Source organism: Betta splendens, chromosome 11 (genome assembly GCF_900634795.4).
Source record: "Betta splendens chromosome 11, fBetSpl5.4, whole genome shotgun sequence".
Taxonomy (NCBI): domain Eukaryota; kingdom Metazoa; phylum Chordata; class Actinopteri; order Anabantiformes; family Osphronemidae; genus Betta; species Betta splendens.
Window position 1 is genome coordinate 12,327,460 of NC_040891.2, and position 17,450 is coordinate 12,344,909.

Consider the following 17,450-nt stretch of genomic DNA (forward strand, 5'->3'; position numbering starts at 1 on the left):
ATGCAAACATCATAAAGAACAACTTTTTTATTACAGATTTTATTACTGTACAATAAATTACACTCCAGCTCCCTACTTTGGTCTGTATAGTTAAAACAATTCATTCCTTGTGGTCAGAAGTTTTGTCTGTAAACGTCAGCATGTTTTTAGGCACATATAGTTCCCAACCGCGTCTCTGCATCCACCGTACAGCTCCTTCTCACACTGTTCACACAATCAAACACGTGGCTGCAGGCTTCTTGGCATCCGAGCTCATCCTCCCTCCCTCCCTCCCCACCTTCATCTTCATCTCCTCAGTGGGTGTAGAGGGAGGCGGTGAAGACGATGTCCCTGCGAATGGCCAAGGAGGCCTTCTCCATCTTGCTGCCCAGGACGGAGTCGCCCACGATGCGGGCGGCCTGGCGCACCTCCTTCAGCACCTCGTCCAGGCGCTGGATGCAGCGGACCACCGTGCCCTCCTGGACGTCGGTGAGGAAGGCGATTTCTGCGAATGGCTGGAAACGGGAGACAGAGGAAGATCAGACAAGGTGTGACTGGGCCCTCACACTGAACAGAGGCCTGCTCAGCTAAATGCAGTTGCATTTCTCATTATTCGTTCAGGCTCACCATGCCTCTGGCCCAGCAGTACACCACTTCTGTCAGGCCAAACTTGAACTGCCCAACAAACTCCTCAGCCGTCTGCGATATCCCACAATCTCTCTGCAGCTCTCCGATCCGCTTGGCCACAGACAGCACCTTATCAATGCTCTGAGAGAGAAACCAATCCAGAGACGGAGGAGGTCAGACACACAGGACAGAGTAAGTTACAGGTGGCCCTTAAACGCAGCACGCTCGGCTCTCTGTGTTGACCCTGTTTCACAAACTGTCATGTAGTGTCCACTCTCAGAGGACGGCAGATCTTAGGCCTCATCATTCATTTACATCCTTATCCAGTTTCCGGCTCTCATTATTTGATGACACAGTAAAGCAGCCGTCGCTCCTCACCTCCTGCAGTGTGCTGGTGATGTGAGGCTCCACCTGTGTGTTCTGCGCGAAGACCAAACAGGACAGCAGGGCGGCGCTCTCCTCGGGCGCCAGCGGGCTCAGGACGTTCTCGAACAGCAGCTCGGTGAGGAGCAGCTCGTGGCTGCTGATCTGACACGCCACCCGTCCCTTCAGCTGCACGGCGCCGCCGCTGTCGATGTACTGCAGCGACTGTAGGACCTGAGGGACAACTAGCGGTGAAACAACCTGCTCATACTGTATTAACCCAAAGTCAGTGGAGCTGATTCGATATGAAGTCTTGATCATATTTCATTGGTATTCATTATATCATTAATTTAATATAGCCTCATTTGCACCTCTACTATCTAATTGTGTGAAAAGTTACTGTAAATTATTGAAAACATCATTGACTGAGCTTCACTCACCTTGATCCTCTGGTGGTATTCAGGCAGCAGCGACAGAGACTGGTCTGACACCAGGAACAGCAGCCTATCCAGCTCCTCCTGCACGGACATCCTCTCCTTCACCCGAGCAAACTGGAACACACACGCATCACCGCTATTTAACGCAGCACTTGACCTGATTTGTGCTAAAAATGCAACGCTGCATAGAAGCAGAGGGCGAAACACTGCTTATTGTCCCCACGTTGGCAGCCCTGTGGACTCTGCTGATGAATGCTACAGTAACTTACAGTAAGCCAAGCTTGCAAGTAGAGGATACTGCTTATGCATCATTTTCCAATGTGCACAATGCAGCATGATACAGATGAACTCAAAGCCATAAAAAGGAAGTAATACTGCAACGATCGCTTAATTATTTTGCAATAAATGCGTCTGTGTGAGAGAGAGATGGCTCAGATGAAACCCTGCGCCTGTGAGACAGCGATGAGCTGCAGCTATGAGCCTATACGGGTAATTATAGAAACAACCGGCTTCGCTTCACGCCTCTTATATCCTCAAGATGCTTCCAGAAAGACAGGCTACACAATAGACTGAAGCATGAATCTTGTGGCGGCATTTCATGTTTTTGTTGAGCAACCAGGGGAGAAATGATGGAGGGATAAAAGAAAACGATGCTGGAATGAAAGGGGAGAAACGAGAGGAGGCATCAAAAGGGGGCTGATGGCCAAGTAAGTATCTTATGCGAGTGCATGATGTTTATTAGCTGCAAAAATAAACAACTGATGCATATGATGAATTTAATGTTCTAATTAACTGTGGGATGAAAGACCTGCTCAGTGTTACACAAGCACAAACCTGCTCTGCAAAAGTGGGCGAATGGATGCATCTGAAATCTCTGAGGCTCTCAAGCAGCATACGGCGCCTCATGGAGTCCTCCACCACATCGACGCTCTTCAGCTGGAGGTCATTCACTGGGTCCAGGGTCGCTATGCCGCCAGGGTTGGCCTCGGCCAATCGCAGGAGCTCCTGCGTTGCCGTGGAGATGGCCTGGCCAGGAGGGTCGTGTCTGCGAACAAAATGGAGCGAGTGTGAAAAATCCAAGACTACAAAGAAAGATGACCACCTGTTCTGGTCTGACAGTGATAAGCCGGCAGTTGCTGTTGGGTTGAATTAACTGTACAGGTGCATCTAATAAAGTGTTTAGTAGGTGTTGGTGCTTTACCACCACCAAGTGTCAGGCAACAAAATAATGCAAAACCATTTCTAGAATGTGAATCATGTGTGTGACTGACGAGAACGTTTTCAAATATGCTAAATTGCAAGTTTCATTTGTTTTTGGTGGATTCTTGTGCCAGCATCTGAAACCTACAATTTGCAGCCAGAGAAATTCATACACACTTGAATCTCGGCTGCTGCCTCTTGTTGTAATTATCGATGATCCTATCGGGAATCACTTTGAGTGTTTTCACTGTGATGGCGGAGATGTCCAGCAGCTTCAACTTCTGCACTGTGTGACTACAAGGACCTGTAAAAGAAAAGGAGTGAGGAGAGGCCTTGTGAACCTCATCTAATGTGTGTGAGTTACCAGGCAGATATCTGCCCCTGCCTGTCGGCCGACCAACCTTCAGGTATGAAGAGAGCCGTGTTGTAGAGATGAGGGAGAGCGGTGTGGCTTTTTCCTGCTCCCTCCTCGTTGCCTTTGTCACAGATGATAAGAGCTGTGAAGGTGCGATTCACAGAGTCGTTGGACACCTGGCACGGAGACAAGACGAGGAAAAAACAAAGCTGTTGTTACATCTGTAACAAACAAAGGTACCAGCGCTTCTGCATGTTGAAATCTGGCAGCTAATTAACTAACAGCATCAGCTGTGTGTTCAGTATGATGAGTTTTCTAACATACTCATCTACTGCCACTGACATCCACACGTACCTGTAGGATGACTCCCAGTGCGTTGAGATGATGCTTGTTGTTGACCAACACAACTCTGCCCACAGACAGCGCTTTGAGGCCATTGACAGACTCTAGGATAGCGCGCTGAAACCAGAGACTGCAGGGTTAGAGGGTGCACACACACAAGTCGTGTGTGCACCTGGTCTGTGTCGTGTGTACCTGGAGGGCATCGGTGGTGGTCTGCAGCTCCGTCACCGTGTGGTAGTAGGACATCAGGTCGCCCAGCTGGCCGTCGGTGTCCAGAGGAGGCAGAGACGACAACGTTTCCTTCAGCTGGCTGATCCTCTTCTCTTGGGCCTGAAGCAGGAGGAGGTGGAGGCGCAAAAGTAAAGATGTATTTTTATACTCATTTGTCAGTTGTCATGACTCAGCAAGTGAAAGGGAGATGAGAATGTAGTGAGGAGGATGGCAGGAAGGGAGGTCACGCAAAAATAAAGCGAATGAAGCTGTTTTACTGTATCATCTGATATATTCACCTGAGTGTCTCTGTGGTTCTCAGAGAAGCTCCTTCTCATCATATCTGTCACATGAAGGGCTTCGACTCTCAGCAGGTTTAGGATCATAGTGTAGGTCAGTCTGAATTGGGACTGCAGGATGGTCGGTTTACCCTGAACCACATGGGAGAGATGGTATTTCCTCAATTTGTCCAAACCAGAGTCAGATGTAAACAAACCTTTAGTTTTTGAGAAGTACAAAGTATATGCGTTCAATAAGGAAGGTGCCAAAAAATGTTTTTGTACATTATGCAAAAGAAAATTAAACAAAGAAAACAAAGGAATTATTTTTTCTTTTAAAGAGCACACTTAAAACAAAAGACTCTTCAAACTGTCTCGGTGGGAGAACGAGTTAAAACAGCCCACTCAGCTGTGTAATTAAATGCTAAAATGAATTACTCAGGGTGCACCGCCCTGAAACCCAGCCAAGTAAACACGAAGCAGAGCCCAGCTTCAGGAAATCATATGTATGTACTGGAGCGTTTAATGCCAGACTGAATTCTGTATAAATCACGTAGTGCAGATGAGAGTGGAAGTGCTGCCGTGCCTCACCAGCATCATGACGTGCAGGTCGGCCATCTCGTGAACGCCGGTCTTGCACAGGATGATGACCGTGCCCGTGGCGTCCAGCCCTCGCCTGCCCGCTCTGCCCGCCATCTGAATGTATTCACCTGAAAGTGTCGTTCAGAACATGAAAGAGCCATCAAGACGGCATTGTTTTCATCAACTGTGACTCATCCGCCGCGATCAAAGAGCATAATAAATGTTAGTGAAGATAAAAGAACCTGGCAGCAAATTTCTGAAGCCGGTCCCATCGTGCTTCCTTATACTGTCAAACACCACAGTCCTGGCAGGCATGTTCACCCCCATTGCAAACGTCTCAGTGGCAAACAGCACCTGGGAGATGAAGCCGTGACTGTTTTAATCATGTATTTTCAGCTCATGTCTGAGATTCTGGAGGTACTTTTGCAATAAGGTTTGTTTTCCGTTTGATTGTTGGTGCATCCAGTCAGACTCACCTTGACAAGCCCTCGTGAGAAAAGCATCTCAATCACCTCCTTCAGGATTGGCAGGATCCCGCTATGATGGACAGCGATTCCCCTCTTCAACAGGTTCCTCATGAGCAGGATCTGAACATGTTAACCAATCAGGCTGATTAACTCATGGCAACGCATTAGAAAATAACCTCTTAAGTCTAAGGTGCCCGTTCTCCACCTGAGGCAGCTGTCGGTCTCCCCCTCTGAGGCGAGACAGGCTCTTCTGGAAGAAGGAGTGAATCTCTGCTTTCTCTATGGAGGTGGTCATGTCCATGGAGTCCAGCGAGCGGGCGTTGTCGTCACAGCGAGTCCGCGAGAACGTGAAGGCAACCACCGGGGTCTGCTGCCGCTGGGACAAGTAGTGCAGGAGGGTGAGCCACACCGATCGGTCCTGGGAGGGATGAATATATGCAGTCAATGTGAGGAACCACGAGAAAAAGGTAGTGCGGTGACAGAAAACACGAGAACGGGAGAGAACTACCTGACTGGCTGAAGTGTTCTGAGAGGTATTCTTCGTGCCAAATGACTGAGCATGTTTGCTGGTTCGCTCCTTCTTGGCTTCGACAGCTGCATAGTACCTGAAAATCAGAGCAAGCACACTTAGCTTTAAAGCTCCTGTCTACTTTTAAAACCACAGCTGGAGCTACCGCGGTACCCTTTGGTCAGGAAGTTGCCCGCAGCATCTAGGAGCAGGAACATCTCTTTCTGGGTCTTGGTGCTGTTTCCAGTGTACAGGTGATGCTCCAGAGGTACAGGTCTCTTCACTGTGCTGATCACATAAATGTGTCTCTTCTTTATACGACTAGAGAGAAATGTTTGCAAGAAGACAAAAAAAACATTAAAAAAAACAAAAAACATTATTATGTAACTGGTATCACTACTCCTCAAACAGTTCTTAGTGAACCCACCCGATCCACTCACTGAACTCCATAGCGTTTGGTACTGTGGCACTAAGAAGGATGATACTGACGTGATCAGGAAGCATAATCAGAACCTCCTCCCACACAACCCCTCTCTGAGGAAAAGAGAAGAGAAGCATAACCGTAATTCTTAACATTATTAATAAAAACGTTGGCTGGAGAAATAACAAATACTTCCGTCTGTTCCTGACCTCAGCATCGTTGATGTAGTGAACCTCATCAAATATCACCCACTCCAAGTCTCTGATGACCTCTGAACCGTTGTAAAGCATGGATCTGGTAGAGGACAGCAACAGAAAAGAATCTAGCCACTCGATGTGGGTAATAACGCCAAAGTAACAATGGTAATAATAAGCAGGAGTACCTGAGGATCTCAGTGGTCATAATGAGACATGAGGATTCAGGACTGATCTGCACATCACCCGTCAGGAGTCCCACATCTCCGAATGTGTTTTTAAAGTCCCTGAACTTCTGATTGGACAAAGCTTTGATAGGAGATGTGTAGATGGTCCTATCACACAACATAAAGAAAAAAAACATTTTTAATTTCTATAAGTTTATGTTTTCCATTGTGCCCAGAAAACAAACATATTTCCTTTTTTTGGATATAAGTGAGTTATAAGTGTGTTTATCCTCCACAGCTGCACACCTACAGCACAGCGAGGCCAGAAGCAATTCATTTGTACCAACAAATACACACCGCGTCATGTGCTTCTGCGAGAGCGCGATGGCGTACTCCGCCACCACTGTTTTGCCAGCTGACGTGTGAGCCGCTACAAACACAGAGTCGTGAGCTTCCAGCCTCAGCACAGCGTGTTTCTGGAAGACGTCCAACTCAAATGGCCACTGGAAAAGGAGAGGAGAAGGAACCAAATCACTTCAATTCATGATATTCAGAAAATGAAGTGAGACATAGAAGGGTAAAAAGGCTCAACTAATGGAATGAAGGAATGAATACCCACCTTGAAAGCTGGGTTAGGGATGCGCTTATAGAAATCATCACAAGGTGAAGATATGTTGACAGGGATGGCCCATTTCTTTTGCGCTTCTGGGTTTTCTTTTGTCTTTGATTTCTCATCTTTCACTTTCTCCGGGGAAATAAAGGACGGAGCAGCTTCCTGAAGACAGAGGAAAATATTTCATCATGCATATATTAGGATTTGTTTCATCCTGCATGATGACCCAGTTGGCACATTTTTCATATTTAAACATTTAGTTAGAGAAATATTTAGTTGGAAATAGGTCACAAGACACAGCATTACTCATTTTAACAGACATTGTACTTGTGTCTTTCTACTATGTAAATATTATTAATAACCCAAACCTGTCAAGATAATCAAAGCTACCTGTCAACCAACACTAATTACTTTTGCGTTCAACATTAACAGTGAAGCCGCACAACAGTGGAAAATTTCACACGCAATGTCTGTAGACAAATATAATAGAATTACATATTTGTTTAAGCAAAACCCCACCTCATCCCCAAATGATAGCTGGACTAGGCTCCACGATGCCCCACAACCCTTACAAGGATGCAGTGGCTCAGAGGATGACTGTGTGAGTGAGTAATCATTATGTGCTAAATAGTTAAAGAATGAAAAATAATTAAAACCTTGATGCCCAGGTCTTCAAGGCTGTTTGTTCTGGGCATGACTGGAACTTCATCACTTCGTCTGCCATCGTCCTTCTCCTCAGTCTCAGGCTGAAGGTCAGTGATATCATTAAACGTGGACAACAGGGACATGAGATTGACCTCAGGCTTCGCTATTTTGGCTTCTACAAATTGGAAGGAAGAAAAATAAAAGAAGAATGATCTTTAAACAACTATACTGTTTTTCCCCATACGGCTCTTTGGATGATATCGAACCTTTGTCAGTGAAATCCATCCCAGATTTAAGTCCAGGTGCGAGTCTGAATAAATCTGTAAGGAGAAATCAGAAATTGCATCGTAAAAGTGAAAACACAACAGACGTCTGGAGAATAATTTACAAAGCTGCAAGTCACAATATAAAAAAAGACCTTTCTCAAAGTCTATTTCCTCCTCCAGCTCAGATTTCTTCTTGATTTGATCCAGTGTCAGCACCTCCATTCCCCCTGGAGGCGGCGGATAATTAAAAAGATGATTAAAACACAACAAAGAGCTTTCAGATAAAGGTTCAAGAATTAGAGTAGAACAAATGAGTCTCACCTGGTAGAAAGGGGTAATTAGTGTTACTTCCTCGAAGGCTCTCTGATGGGGGGCCAGGTTGACGTTGTAAGGACAGCGAGTTTTTCGCTGAGAGGCAGGTGTTCTCCAATAAAACCTTGAAAATGTATTAAATACAGGTCATAAAAGAAATTATGCGAAAATAGTGAAATATTAATAAATCCTTTAATTTCGAAAGGAAGTTATTATGTTGTTAGAAAGCCAATTGGTGTGTTTGTGTACATGTACCTCTGTGAAGTCCAGCAGCATCCCTGACGTTGGATCTCTGACAACGGACAGACCAGAGTGAAGTGGAGACGGAGTGCAGCTGAGTAGGGAGTCCACATTACACTCTCTGTGACTCACCCTGGTAGAGACAACAGCACAACATCTCAGATACACTGATGTGAAGAAAAGGTTATTATGTTACATTCGTATTTTGATTACTAAAATGGAAAATTTCGAAATCAGTTATTTAGTTGAAGTGTTGATGCTAAGAGGGTTTTTAAAATGTGTACTTAGGAAACTTCTGGAAGGCAAAGTCTGTGTCATGTATTGGAAGCCAGGCGGGGTCCCGTAAAAACTGCTTCTCCACCTCCGTCTCCAGGTTCAGGCTGGTGGGGGGAAGCCCGTGTGGAAGCTGTAGTCAGAAAAAAAAACTCGGATATGAATCATTTCATTCAACAGTTCGTCACACACTGTGCAGAAACTAGTTCAATTCTAATAACAGTAGTGCAATCCTTTATATTAAAGCAACATGAACGCAGCCCTTGCTCCATACTGACCGTGCTCTGTGGAGGTAAAGGCTGACCCGGCACCGGGTGCGTGATGAGCTCAAACCTGCCCGAGCAGCCCACCTCCAGCAGGGACAGCGGCAGGTCCGAGGGACCCGCAGGGGGAACATCTGCAAAGAGCAACACGGGGAGAGTAAACAAAACAGGGCATGGCAGCCACGCAGAGAGGAAAGTGCGCCCTTGTGAACTAACTGTCTGTGATCGCCAAAGGCTGATTATATAATAAGTCATTATTATAATTACTTGAGCTAATAAATCAAATATTCAATGCAAAAGCCGCGAGGGCTGTTGAATGAAGGCGCTGGATTCTGTATTAGCCACATCACCACACATGCTAGTTGAGCCGCATGTCAGCGGTGCTAAACGTCTTTCCAATATATGTATTAATGGGCATGATGTGACGCTTAATGACCCCACACTTACTTATTCTTTCCATGTTCCCACTTCTAACTACGAGCTAAAAGTTGCTGCTGCAGTCTCGGAAATTGTGAACCGAAAAGCGGAAGTAGCTAGCGTTAGCAGTTAGCGTTGAGCAAACGCCAACAGGATTAAAATATAAAACTGTAAATGTGTCGCTAATAATAAAAAGATTATATAAAGAAATAACGGCACGTTTGTCAGACAGATACGAAATATTATTTTGTTTAAATGTTTTTTCTTTTTTGCATAAATAAATAAAACGTCACACTCGAATAAACGTCATATTTATGCGTCGGTGTTTTTCATCATTTGGATTTTGGTAAGTATAACACATATGTAGTGCAGCTGCACATTTATACAATAGCACGTTATTTATTTAGTACAAATAAGATACATTAATATTTTATAGTAGGGGTTAGTTTTTGTCTCCAGCTGGTAGCTCGATTAGCTTATTCGGCTTACCTTAATTTGAGTGAGTTTAACGTAATAAACACATTACTGGGCATTTATTGCTCTTAATTGAAAGCTTTGTGTTGTAGCTGTTAGCATCATGGTGGTGTTTCCGAGTTCACTGACGGAAGAAGAGGAAGCCCTGCAAAAGAAATACGCTAAACTCAAGAAAAAGGCAAGTCGTATTCTTTAAATTTACTTCCATTTAACGATCTTGTTCCATTATTACTACAGTGCCTACAACTAAAATTACAGAATGCGTTACACTGGCGGTATTTGATTGCTTTTAATTGTAACCATTCAGAAAAAGGCGCTGCTTGCCTTGAAGAAGCAGAGTTCAACCAACCAAACAAACCAGAGTGGCTTAAAACGTAGTAAGTGGAAAATGTCTACACAGACGCACAGATACTAAATCATTTCAAAGTCATATTGTTCTCCTATTCAAAGAGCAATTCCCCACTTTGCTTTTTACACCTTTTCTTCATCAAAGCTCTCTCGGACCAGCCTGTTGTTGACACTGCAACGGCAACAGAGCAAGCAAAGATGTTGATCAAGTCTGGTGCCATCAGCGCCATCAAATCTGAGAACAAGAATTCCGGATTCAAACGCTCTCTCAAACTCAAGGTGGCATGTAATTTCCTACATATAGTTTTTGTGGCTGACTGTTCTGTTGTTTTTCTTGCCTTTTCAGTTTTGTAAGTGTTACTCTTTATCCTGCACAGGATCCTGAAAAAGGTCCAGTTCCCGCCTTCTTACCATTCCAACGGAGTTTCTCTACAGATGAAGAACCACCTGAGGTACAGTGGAACATTGACAAATCTAGGCTGCAGACATTGTACGCTGATGCCATTGGCATACAAATCATATACCAAGATAAGATAAGAAAAACCTTTTGATAGTCCCTCAGTGGGGGAAATTACTACACACAACAGCAGATTAAGAGAATACAGCGACAGAACAGTTCGTGTTGGCACAGAAAAATGCAGTACAGTACACACTGTTTAGAGATTAAGATAATTTAAAGACAACAACAGTTGTGATTAAAGTTTGAGTGCTCAGTGTTGCATAACAGCATCATTGCTGCCCTTACTGTTTTTATGATTTTGTATCTGTATTTCTTCTAGTCTGGGAAGAGAGCGCAGAGGAAATCTCTTTATGAAAGGTAATGTCAAAAAGCCGTCATGAATAATCAAAGCAACCTGTTTATTGAACTTGACAGAGTGGCTGAGGGTGAAGTGTAATTTCCTTGTTTTCCCACCACAGCTTTGTCAGTTCAAGCGACCGATACAGAGATGACGATGATGGTGCTGGCATGTCGTCCAGCCGCGACGTGGACAGAGACCGAGATCGAGACCGTGACCGAGAGTTGGACAGGGAGCGGGAAAGAGAGAGAGAAAGAGACCGAGATCGAGACAGGGAAAGAGAAAGAGAAAGAGACAGAGGCAGGGACAGAGAAAGAGAGAGAGACCGAAGCAGAGAACGAGACCGAAGCAGAGAGAGAGACAGAGAGCGGGACAGAGAGAGAGACCGAGATGGACCATTTAGACGTAAGTACCTGTTTGATGTGGTGATGCAAGATTGTGTAAATTATATAGATGTTAACACGTCTACAAATTCTACATTCATCTGAAAAGAATATGAAGTAGTAAAGTCATGTTGGTTATCAAGTGCCATGTATCTTTTCCATCTTTTAGGGTCAGACTCGTATCCTGAAAGAAGAGCAGCGAGGAAGGGGAACACAGTGTATGTTTATGGCTCTGGGCTTGTTGAAGACAGCCTACGCTCTGCCTTCTCTCAGCACGGGAACATCATCGACCTCTCTATGGACAACCCCCGCAAGTACGACAAGAGTAAAGCTACATGCATGTATTGCTGCTATGATCAATGCACAGTCTCTGGACACTATTTAATTCCGTAATGCTGTCTTGATTTGTGTTTCCTTTCCTTTTTCAGTTGTGCATTTATCACATTTGAGAAAATGGAATCAGCTGATCAAGCAGTAGCTGAGGTTGGTACTCTACTCTCTCTCTTCTTCAAGCTTGGGCCCTATGCCAGAGGCCTGGAAGCTTGAGGATATTTTTCTAGCTTTTCTTTCAGGTCTTGCTGTTGATCTCCCTAGCATGTTTTCGCCTTCCCGAACTTTCTTCCTCACTAAGGCCTTCTTTCTGTGTTTGTGTACCACTACAGTGATTGGTTGGTTAGCTGTTACTAGTTAGAAATATTACACTAGAAAAGCTTCATGACTAGGTATGACACAAGGATAAATGGTTTGTTCGTAAAATAATGGTCAAAAGGTAAACTTACATGCTTAATATTTATTTATTGTTGTCTTACAGTTAAATGGAAGTACAGTGGGAGATGTTCACATCAAAGTCAGCATTGCAAGGAAACAACCCATGCTGGATGCTGCTACTGGCAAATCTGTCTGGGCATCGATTGGTAAGGTGCCAGTCTTGTCTAGATACTGTGTCAAGCTTCTGCATGACCTGGATTAACTTTTATTGCTTTCTCTCTTCTATTACAGCTGTACAGAACAGCACCAAAGGCTCATACAGAGACAAGAGGAACCAAGTTGTGTACAGTGAAGACTTCCTTTGAGGAAATTATTTTATGTGCCCTAAGCTGAATTTCTGTTAATGATGGCATGTTAGACTATTGCCTAATCTGTATTAATTCTCCAAGAGATCTACATTTTACAGTTCTCTTTTGGAAATTAAAACACTGTACATCAATGTTCTCTCTTCTGATGTGTTGGCAGCTTTAGTTATTAAACTACTTTAGTAGAAATGAATGCGTTATTTTTCAGCTTCCTGGAGAGACCAACTCTTGTGTTACAGTAATACTGTTTGTACTAATCATTATAATTGTCCTCCCTAACAAGTGCAACATGATAAATGGTAAAACAAACTAAGACAGAACAATCTACAACAAAAATGAATACACGTGTGGAGACGTACTGTGGCAGTGTAGTGGCTTTAATTTTCATTCATCCTTGTCGGGATGTGACACATTTGACAAATATTTACACATTACAAAAAAAGTTCCCAATTTCTTTAAACTTTAGTTGTTCTTTGGAGTGTGCTTACTGAACACGTAGCACGTTTGAGCCAAACTATGTCATCGAACAAGACGTGAAACTAGAGCCCAGTCTCCCAAAAGATGCTTGGGTCATTTGAGATTTGAGATGAGACCAGGAGGTAACAGGACGGGGGAAGTAGTAAGGTGCTATAAAAGGCAATTTAGACTTAGATTTAATCACAGTACTAAAATATTTTACACAAACATGGTTTAAAATTCTCATTTATTGCAGTCAGCCTTGATCTTGTGTTACCACCACATATGCTTTAGAGTTTCAGGATGGTCCCAAATAAAGAACTAACCATCTGTGTGGTGATCTGCTGATCTGACTTATCTCCAATGAGCCTATTTTGACATGTCACTGGCAGAACACAGGTGTAAACAATAAAAATTAACATGGGTTTTATCCCATGTGTGTTTTCCTACTGGTAGAAGACCTTTTCTCAGTGTCAAATCTTCTATGGGAAGAATTCCATATGAATGTTTTTTTATTTTCGTGTTTTAACAGGCGTCATATTCTCAGCACTGTGATCATGACTCCCACAACCTCAGCTCTTGGCTCATTATTTTGAGAAGCTCCAGCACCTTACCCAAGACATCTGCTGTTTTTTGTGCTTTGGCCTATGATCCTTGTTCAGGATCCAGGTGCTTTTGCTCCTCCACTTGTATTTCTGCTGCACCTCTTGCTCGCTCGATCTCCTCCTGCTCGTGTAGGGAGTTCTGCCCTGTGGTTTTTCCATGCTGCTCCTTCAGGTGGCGACGTAAGGCAGGCTTGTGGGCAAAGCGAGCGTGGCAGTAGGCGCAGCGGTGTGGGCGCTCGCCGCTGTGGAGGTTCATGTGATCTATCAGTGTGGATTTTTGGGTGAAGGTCTTATAGCACAGAGGGCACTGGTGGGTTTTGCCGGCCCCTCTGTGCACAGCCATGTGTCGGGTGAGGTTGGCAGAGTGGTGGAAGTGTTTACCACAGCAGGGGCAGGCATACAGGAGGTGAGTGGAGCGGGAGTGGATGGCTAGGGAGTGGGCAGAGGGGAATGTCAAGCCACAATGTTCACAAATGACTGGGCCGGCTACACTGGAGGTAGACCCCACCACGGCAACAGACTCATCTCCTCCCTCATTTGCTCCAACTGTTGCCAAACCTGAACTGCCCTCACCAACACCACAACCAGACTCCTCCAGAGAATAATGGTTCAGGGTGCTGGCAGGCACTGGTGAGACTTTTTCTCCGAGAGCGTCCCCTGCACTGAAGTCTAAACGTGGAAATTCGACTGACATATAACTTCCTGCTTTCAGCCCATCTTGGCTATAGTCCTGCCCCATGGCCCCTCCCATGCCAGCAGCTGTCAGGTACCACAAGTCCTCGTGGTGGGTCACACCTGTAGGTCTTTTCTCCTGAGATGCCCACCTTCTCCTCTTGAAACCTTTCCCTCTGCCTCTTCCTCTGCCCCGACCAACCTTAGAGTCAGACAACCTGCGTCTGAATGCTCTGAGTGCTTCCACGGCAACGCCTCCCATACTGAGGTCTAATTCTGTCCCATTCAAGCTGTACTCTCTGCCTTCTCCCCCGATCATGACACCTTCTGTCTCTGGATAAAAAGCATCTTGAGGTCCATCAGAGGGAGCTCCTCTCTCATCGTCCATGTCTTTGTTTATCTGCTCCTCTTCAGAAACATACACCCTGAACACATCATAGTCCTCCTGTCTCACCTCTTCCTCGTCATCAGATGCATTTACCTGTGACAGAATTGATTTATAATGTTATTAAACATCAGTAAAAGAAAAAAAGACTCAAAAATTAGAAACAATCAAAAATCCTTCCAATGAACACCCTCTTTCTCACACACACACACACACACACACACACACACACACACACACACACACACACACACACACACACACACACACACACACACACACACACACACACACACACACACACACACACACACACACACACACACACACACACACACACACACACACACACACACACACACACACACACACACACACACACACACACACACACACACACACACACACACACACACACACACACACACACACACACACACACACACACACACACACCTTAATACATGCAGGATTCCCCATAGTACTGTCGTGGTGCTGGCTGCTACCCTGAGCAGACATACTGCTGGTTTTCTCCTCATCTGAGCAAACCAGAGGACTGTGGTGGTGTTCAGGAGACTGTTGACTACTAAGAGGAGATGCAACAGAGTGAATGGTGCCGTTGACGATCACTGGCTGAGGCCGACTCTCCTCTGCAGACATCTAAATGAGGCAGACAAACAAGACTGCTCAAAATCTATGATGACTTAACTGCATTATTACAAATCCTGAAACTATGGTCAAAACAGAATCTAAAAAACTATTAACATAATCAAGTTTGTCACAATATCTGAATTAACGAGATACCAAGTCCAATTAATAGTTTATCTTTAAACACAGCCTACCTAATGTTAAAATAAATGGAAACTTTTTAATATTAATGACCTTTGGTGGACTAGGGTTCTTTAGCTGCATATATTTCTTTAGAGCTTTTCTGCAACGCTCAACAATGTGCTCCATCTGTAAGTAGCTGGCAGCAGTCAGGTAGTTGACGATCTCCTCTGGGTTAAACTGCAGTACCCCAGTATAGCATGACTGGAGAAGATCATACATCACTGTGGAGCTGTACAAATTTGACACCTGAAATAATGTGAAGCACAAGATGAACAAAACTGGTTTATTTGTCGAGGAAGCATTAAAATGAGCAATGAGAGCAATGAGTGTGACCTAGTACCTGAAGCTTAGAGTGTGGGTTAAGGAGGAACTGGTCTCTCAGAAAGGGTGAGCAGGCAGCCAGAACCACCTTGTGTCCCCTGAATGTCTGTTTGTCACTGGAAACAATGGTGATATCACAGAAATGCTGCCGGGTCCTCAACGAGTTCATGTGCTTCAGGGTCATGTCGCCGTGACCCGGTAAACGGAAACACAGCATCTCCATTTTGTCTGAGAGGAAAAAAGAAGAAGCTCATTGAAAGTGTTCACACAATGACAACTGAAAACGGAGACAGGTCTGAGGGAGGGACCTGCAGCTGTTCTTTAGCTGTGTGAAAAGGGGAAGGAAGTGACCGCACCAGTGAAGACAGAAGGCCTCAGAATTCAGTGACTGGCTGCAAAACACAGGCGAGCAAGCACACTAGGAATAATGACTTACTTTGTCACTACCTTAAATTGGATGTTGTTGATTAAATATGGTTGCAAGCTAAAGCCAATGACAATCCACATTGTAGGCATAACCTGATTGTTTACAAAACAAAACCATGTGACAATAAAATTATTTTAAAGGCACAATACATGTCTAGTACACATTAACAGGTTATTAATGTGGTCTCTTGGTTCAAACACTGTTCAGTATGTGGTCATTTCATGTACACTGGTCATTATCTATTGCAATATGAATTGTACATAATTGATCCATAACGAACCAGTTTTATATTATAAAAGGTCTACAGGTTTAATCGTTATAGTGGGGGGTTAACGCAACGAAAAAAAATCGTGACTGTTTACTTAGGTCAGTTAGTTAATTTATTGCAGTAGCCTCACGCCTCTGTACCGGCAACGTCATGTTACCAATAAATCGTCAGCTTTGAATGTTTACATACGTAAAAGTTAGCTACCATGCGGGGGTGTAAGTGCTAAAACAATCACGATCCATGCGTTTTATGTGACGAGTCCGTATCAATTTAGGCCTATTTCCTAAACTACCCTGTCTACGGTGAGAGGCTGAAATCGATCGTAACGTTTTTGCTATGGCCTAGCCAGCTAACGCTAGTTAGCTCCTCTTTAGCCTGCTGGCCTCCGCTTGTGACGTTAACCGTCACCATAATTAAACAAAAGCTCCAGTTGCCATTACTCACTCTCCCCTTTGGTTAAAGGTCGTCTGAGCGTCCTACAACAACGATTCCGGGGCTGGTTTAGTAGAAAAAAACGCAAATGTGCGTAGTGCCAGCTATCAGGTAGTCACTGCTCATCTCTAGTATCACTAGCTGGCTACTACCCTCTTCTTCTTCGGGGTTTTACAGCATCCGGCATCCCAACTGTTGAATTGTTGCCATATTCTGGTTTTAATCTCTCCCTACATACATTACTCTCATATCCTTAATAACAGTTCAGTTATTTAAAAAAATAAATACTGCTCTTCTCCATTGTATATTTGGCTCCCGTATGTCCTTCATGCCCACATTGAACACTCCTTGCTTTCTCCCCCTTTTCCGACAGTATCCTCTCTCTGATCTGTACTTCCTACTGTCTAACATGCGCTGCTGTTTCCAACTCTTATCCAGTCCGGTGGTCCCCTATTAGGTGAAGAGTGCTATTTAAATTAATAACATAAATTACTGTGCACTATCTGCAGTCTGATCACCATCCCCTCTACTATTTTCTCCTTTACTCCTTGAGGGCCTAAACTGTTTTAGATGAAATGCATTCTCCCTTTCTTTTCCTGATCCCAGTACAGCTGCTACTCTTTATTGAATTCTCCCTTTACCATGCTTTTTTCTTCAGCCTTCGAAAGTTTAATACTTACCTTAACATTTAAGTGTTGCTCCACCCAGTCAAGCGCTCGACTACTACCTTTGTGTTGACTTTTTGGCCTCTGTTTTGTAGGAAGCGCATCTCGTGACAACAAATTAAAAAAAAGTCACAATTAAACTGACCCAGAATCG

At 44.3% G+C, this 17,450-nt stretch overlaps 3 protein-coding genes across 5 annotated transcripts; 1 reads left to right on the forward strand and 2 right to left on the reverse strand.

The window, feature by feature from the left end:
* Positions 1-12: 12 nt before the first annotated feature.
* Positions 13-9,328, reverse strand: skic2 (SKI2 subunit of superkiller complex). Its single transcript, XM_029167517.3, has 29 exons — positions 9,190-9,328; positions 8,758-8,876; positions 8,491-8,612; positions 8,222-8,339; positions 7,976-8,090; positions 7,807-7,881; positions 7,655-7,708; positions 7,400-7,563; positions 6,750-6,905; positions 6,488-6,633; positions 6,152-6,298; positions 5,979-6,063; positions 5,776-5,882; positions 5,523-5,669; positions 5,349-5,445; positions 5,046-5,258; positions 4,850-4,960; positions 4,616-4,727; positions 4,383-4,501; positions 3,813-3,944; positions 3,496-3,633; positions 3,316-3,420; positions 3,008-3,137; positions 2,784-2,910; positions 2,241-2,451; positions 1,410-1,520; positions 985-1,203; positions 607-747; positions 13-494 (listed from the first exon to the last, which is right to left on the reverse strand). The coding sequence occupies exons 1-29, from the start codon at positions 9,200-9,202 to the stop codon at positions 294-296; spliced, it is 3,735 nt and encodes a 1,244-aa protein (XP_029023350.1). The 5' UTR covers positions 9,203-9,328; the 3' UTR covers positions 13-293.
* A 109-nt stretch (positions 9,329-9,437) lies between these two features.
* Positions 9,438-12,423, forward strand: nelfe (negative elongation factor complex member E). Of its 2 annotated transcripts, XM_029167525.3 has the most exons (11): positions 9,438-9,505; positions 9,726-9,811; positions 9,941-10,010; positions 10,127-10,260; positions 10,359-10,433; positions 10,761-10,798; positions 10,900-11,183; positions 11,331-11,475; positions 11,590-11,644; positions 11,973-12,075; positions 12,161-12,423. In XM_029167525.3, the coding sequence occupies exons 2-11, from the start codon at positions 9,737-9,739 to the stop codon at positions 12,232-12,234; spliced, it is 1,053 nt and encodes a 350-aa protein (XP_029023358.1). In that variant the 5' UTR covers positions 9,438-9,505; positions 9,726-9,736; the 3' UTR covers positions 12,235-12,423. The 2 variants fall into 2 exon arrangements, with proteins under 2 accessions (XP_029023358.1, XP_029023359.1); XM_029167526.3 differs by lacking the exon at positions 9,438-9,505 and having other exon boundaries at positions 9,533-9,811.
* A 170-nt stretch (positions 12,424-12,593) lies between these two features.
* On the reverse strand, positions 12,594-17,447 carry LOC114865961 (zinc finger and BTB domain-containing protein 12-like). 2 transcript variants are annotated; one of them, XM_029167524.3, is made up of 5 exons: positions 17,312-17,447; positions 15,524-15,732; positions 15,235-15,429; positions 14,809-15,012; positions 12,594-14,448 (listed from the first exon to the last, which is right to left on the reverse strand). In XM_029167524.3, the coding sequence occupies exons 2-5, from the start codon at positions 15,725-15,727 to the stop codon at positions 13,336-13,338; spliced, it is 1,716 nt and encodes a 571-aa protein (XP_029023357.1). In that variant the 5' UTR covers positions 15,728-15,732; positions 17,312-17,447; the 3' UTR covers positions 12,594-13,335. The 2 variants fall into 2 exon arrangements, with proteins under 2 accessions (XP_029023357.1, XP_029023355.1); XM_029167522.3 differs by lacking the exon at positions 17,312-17,447 and adding an exon at positions 16,644-17,264.
* Between the last annotated feature and the right edge of the window lie 3 nt (positions 17,448-17,450).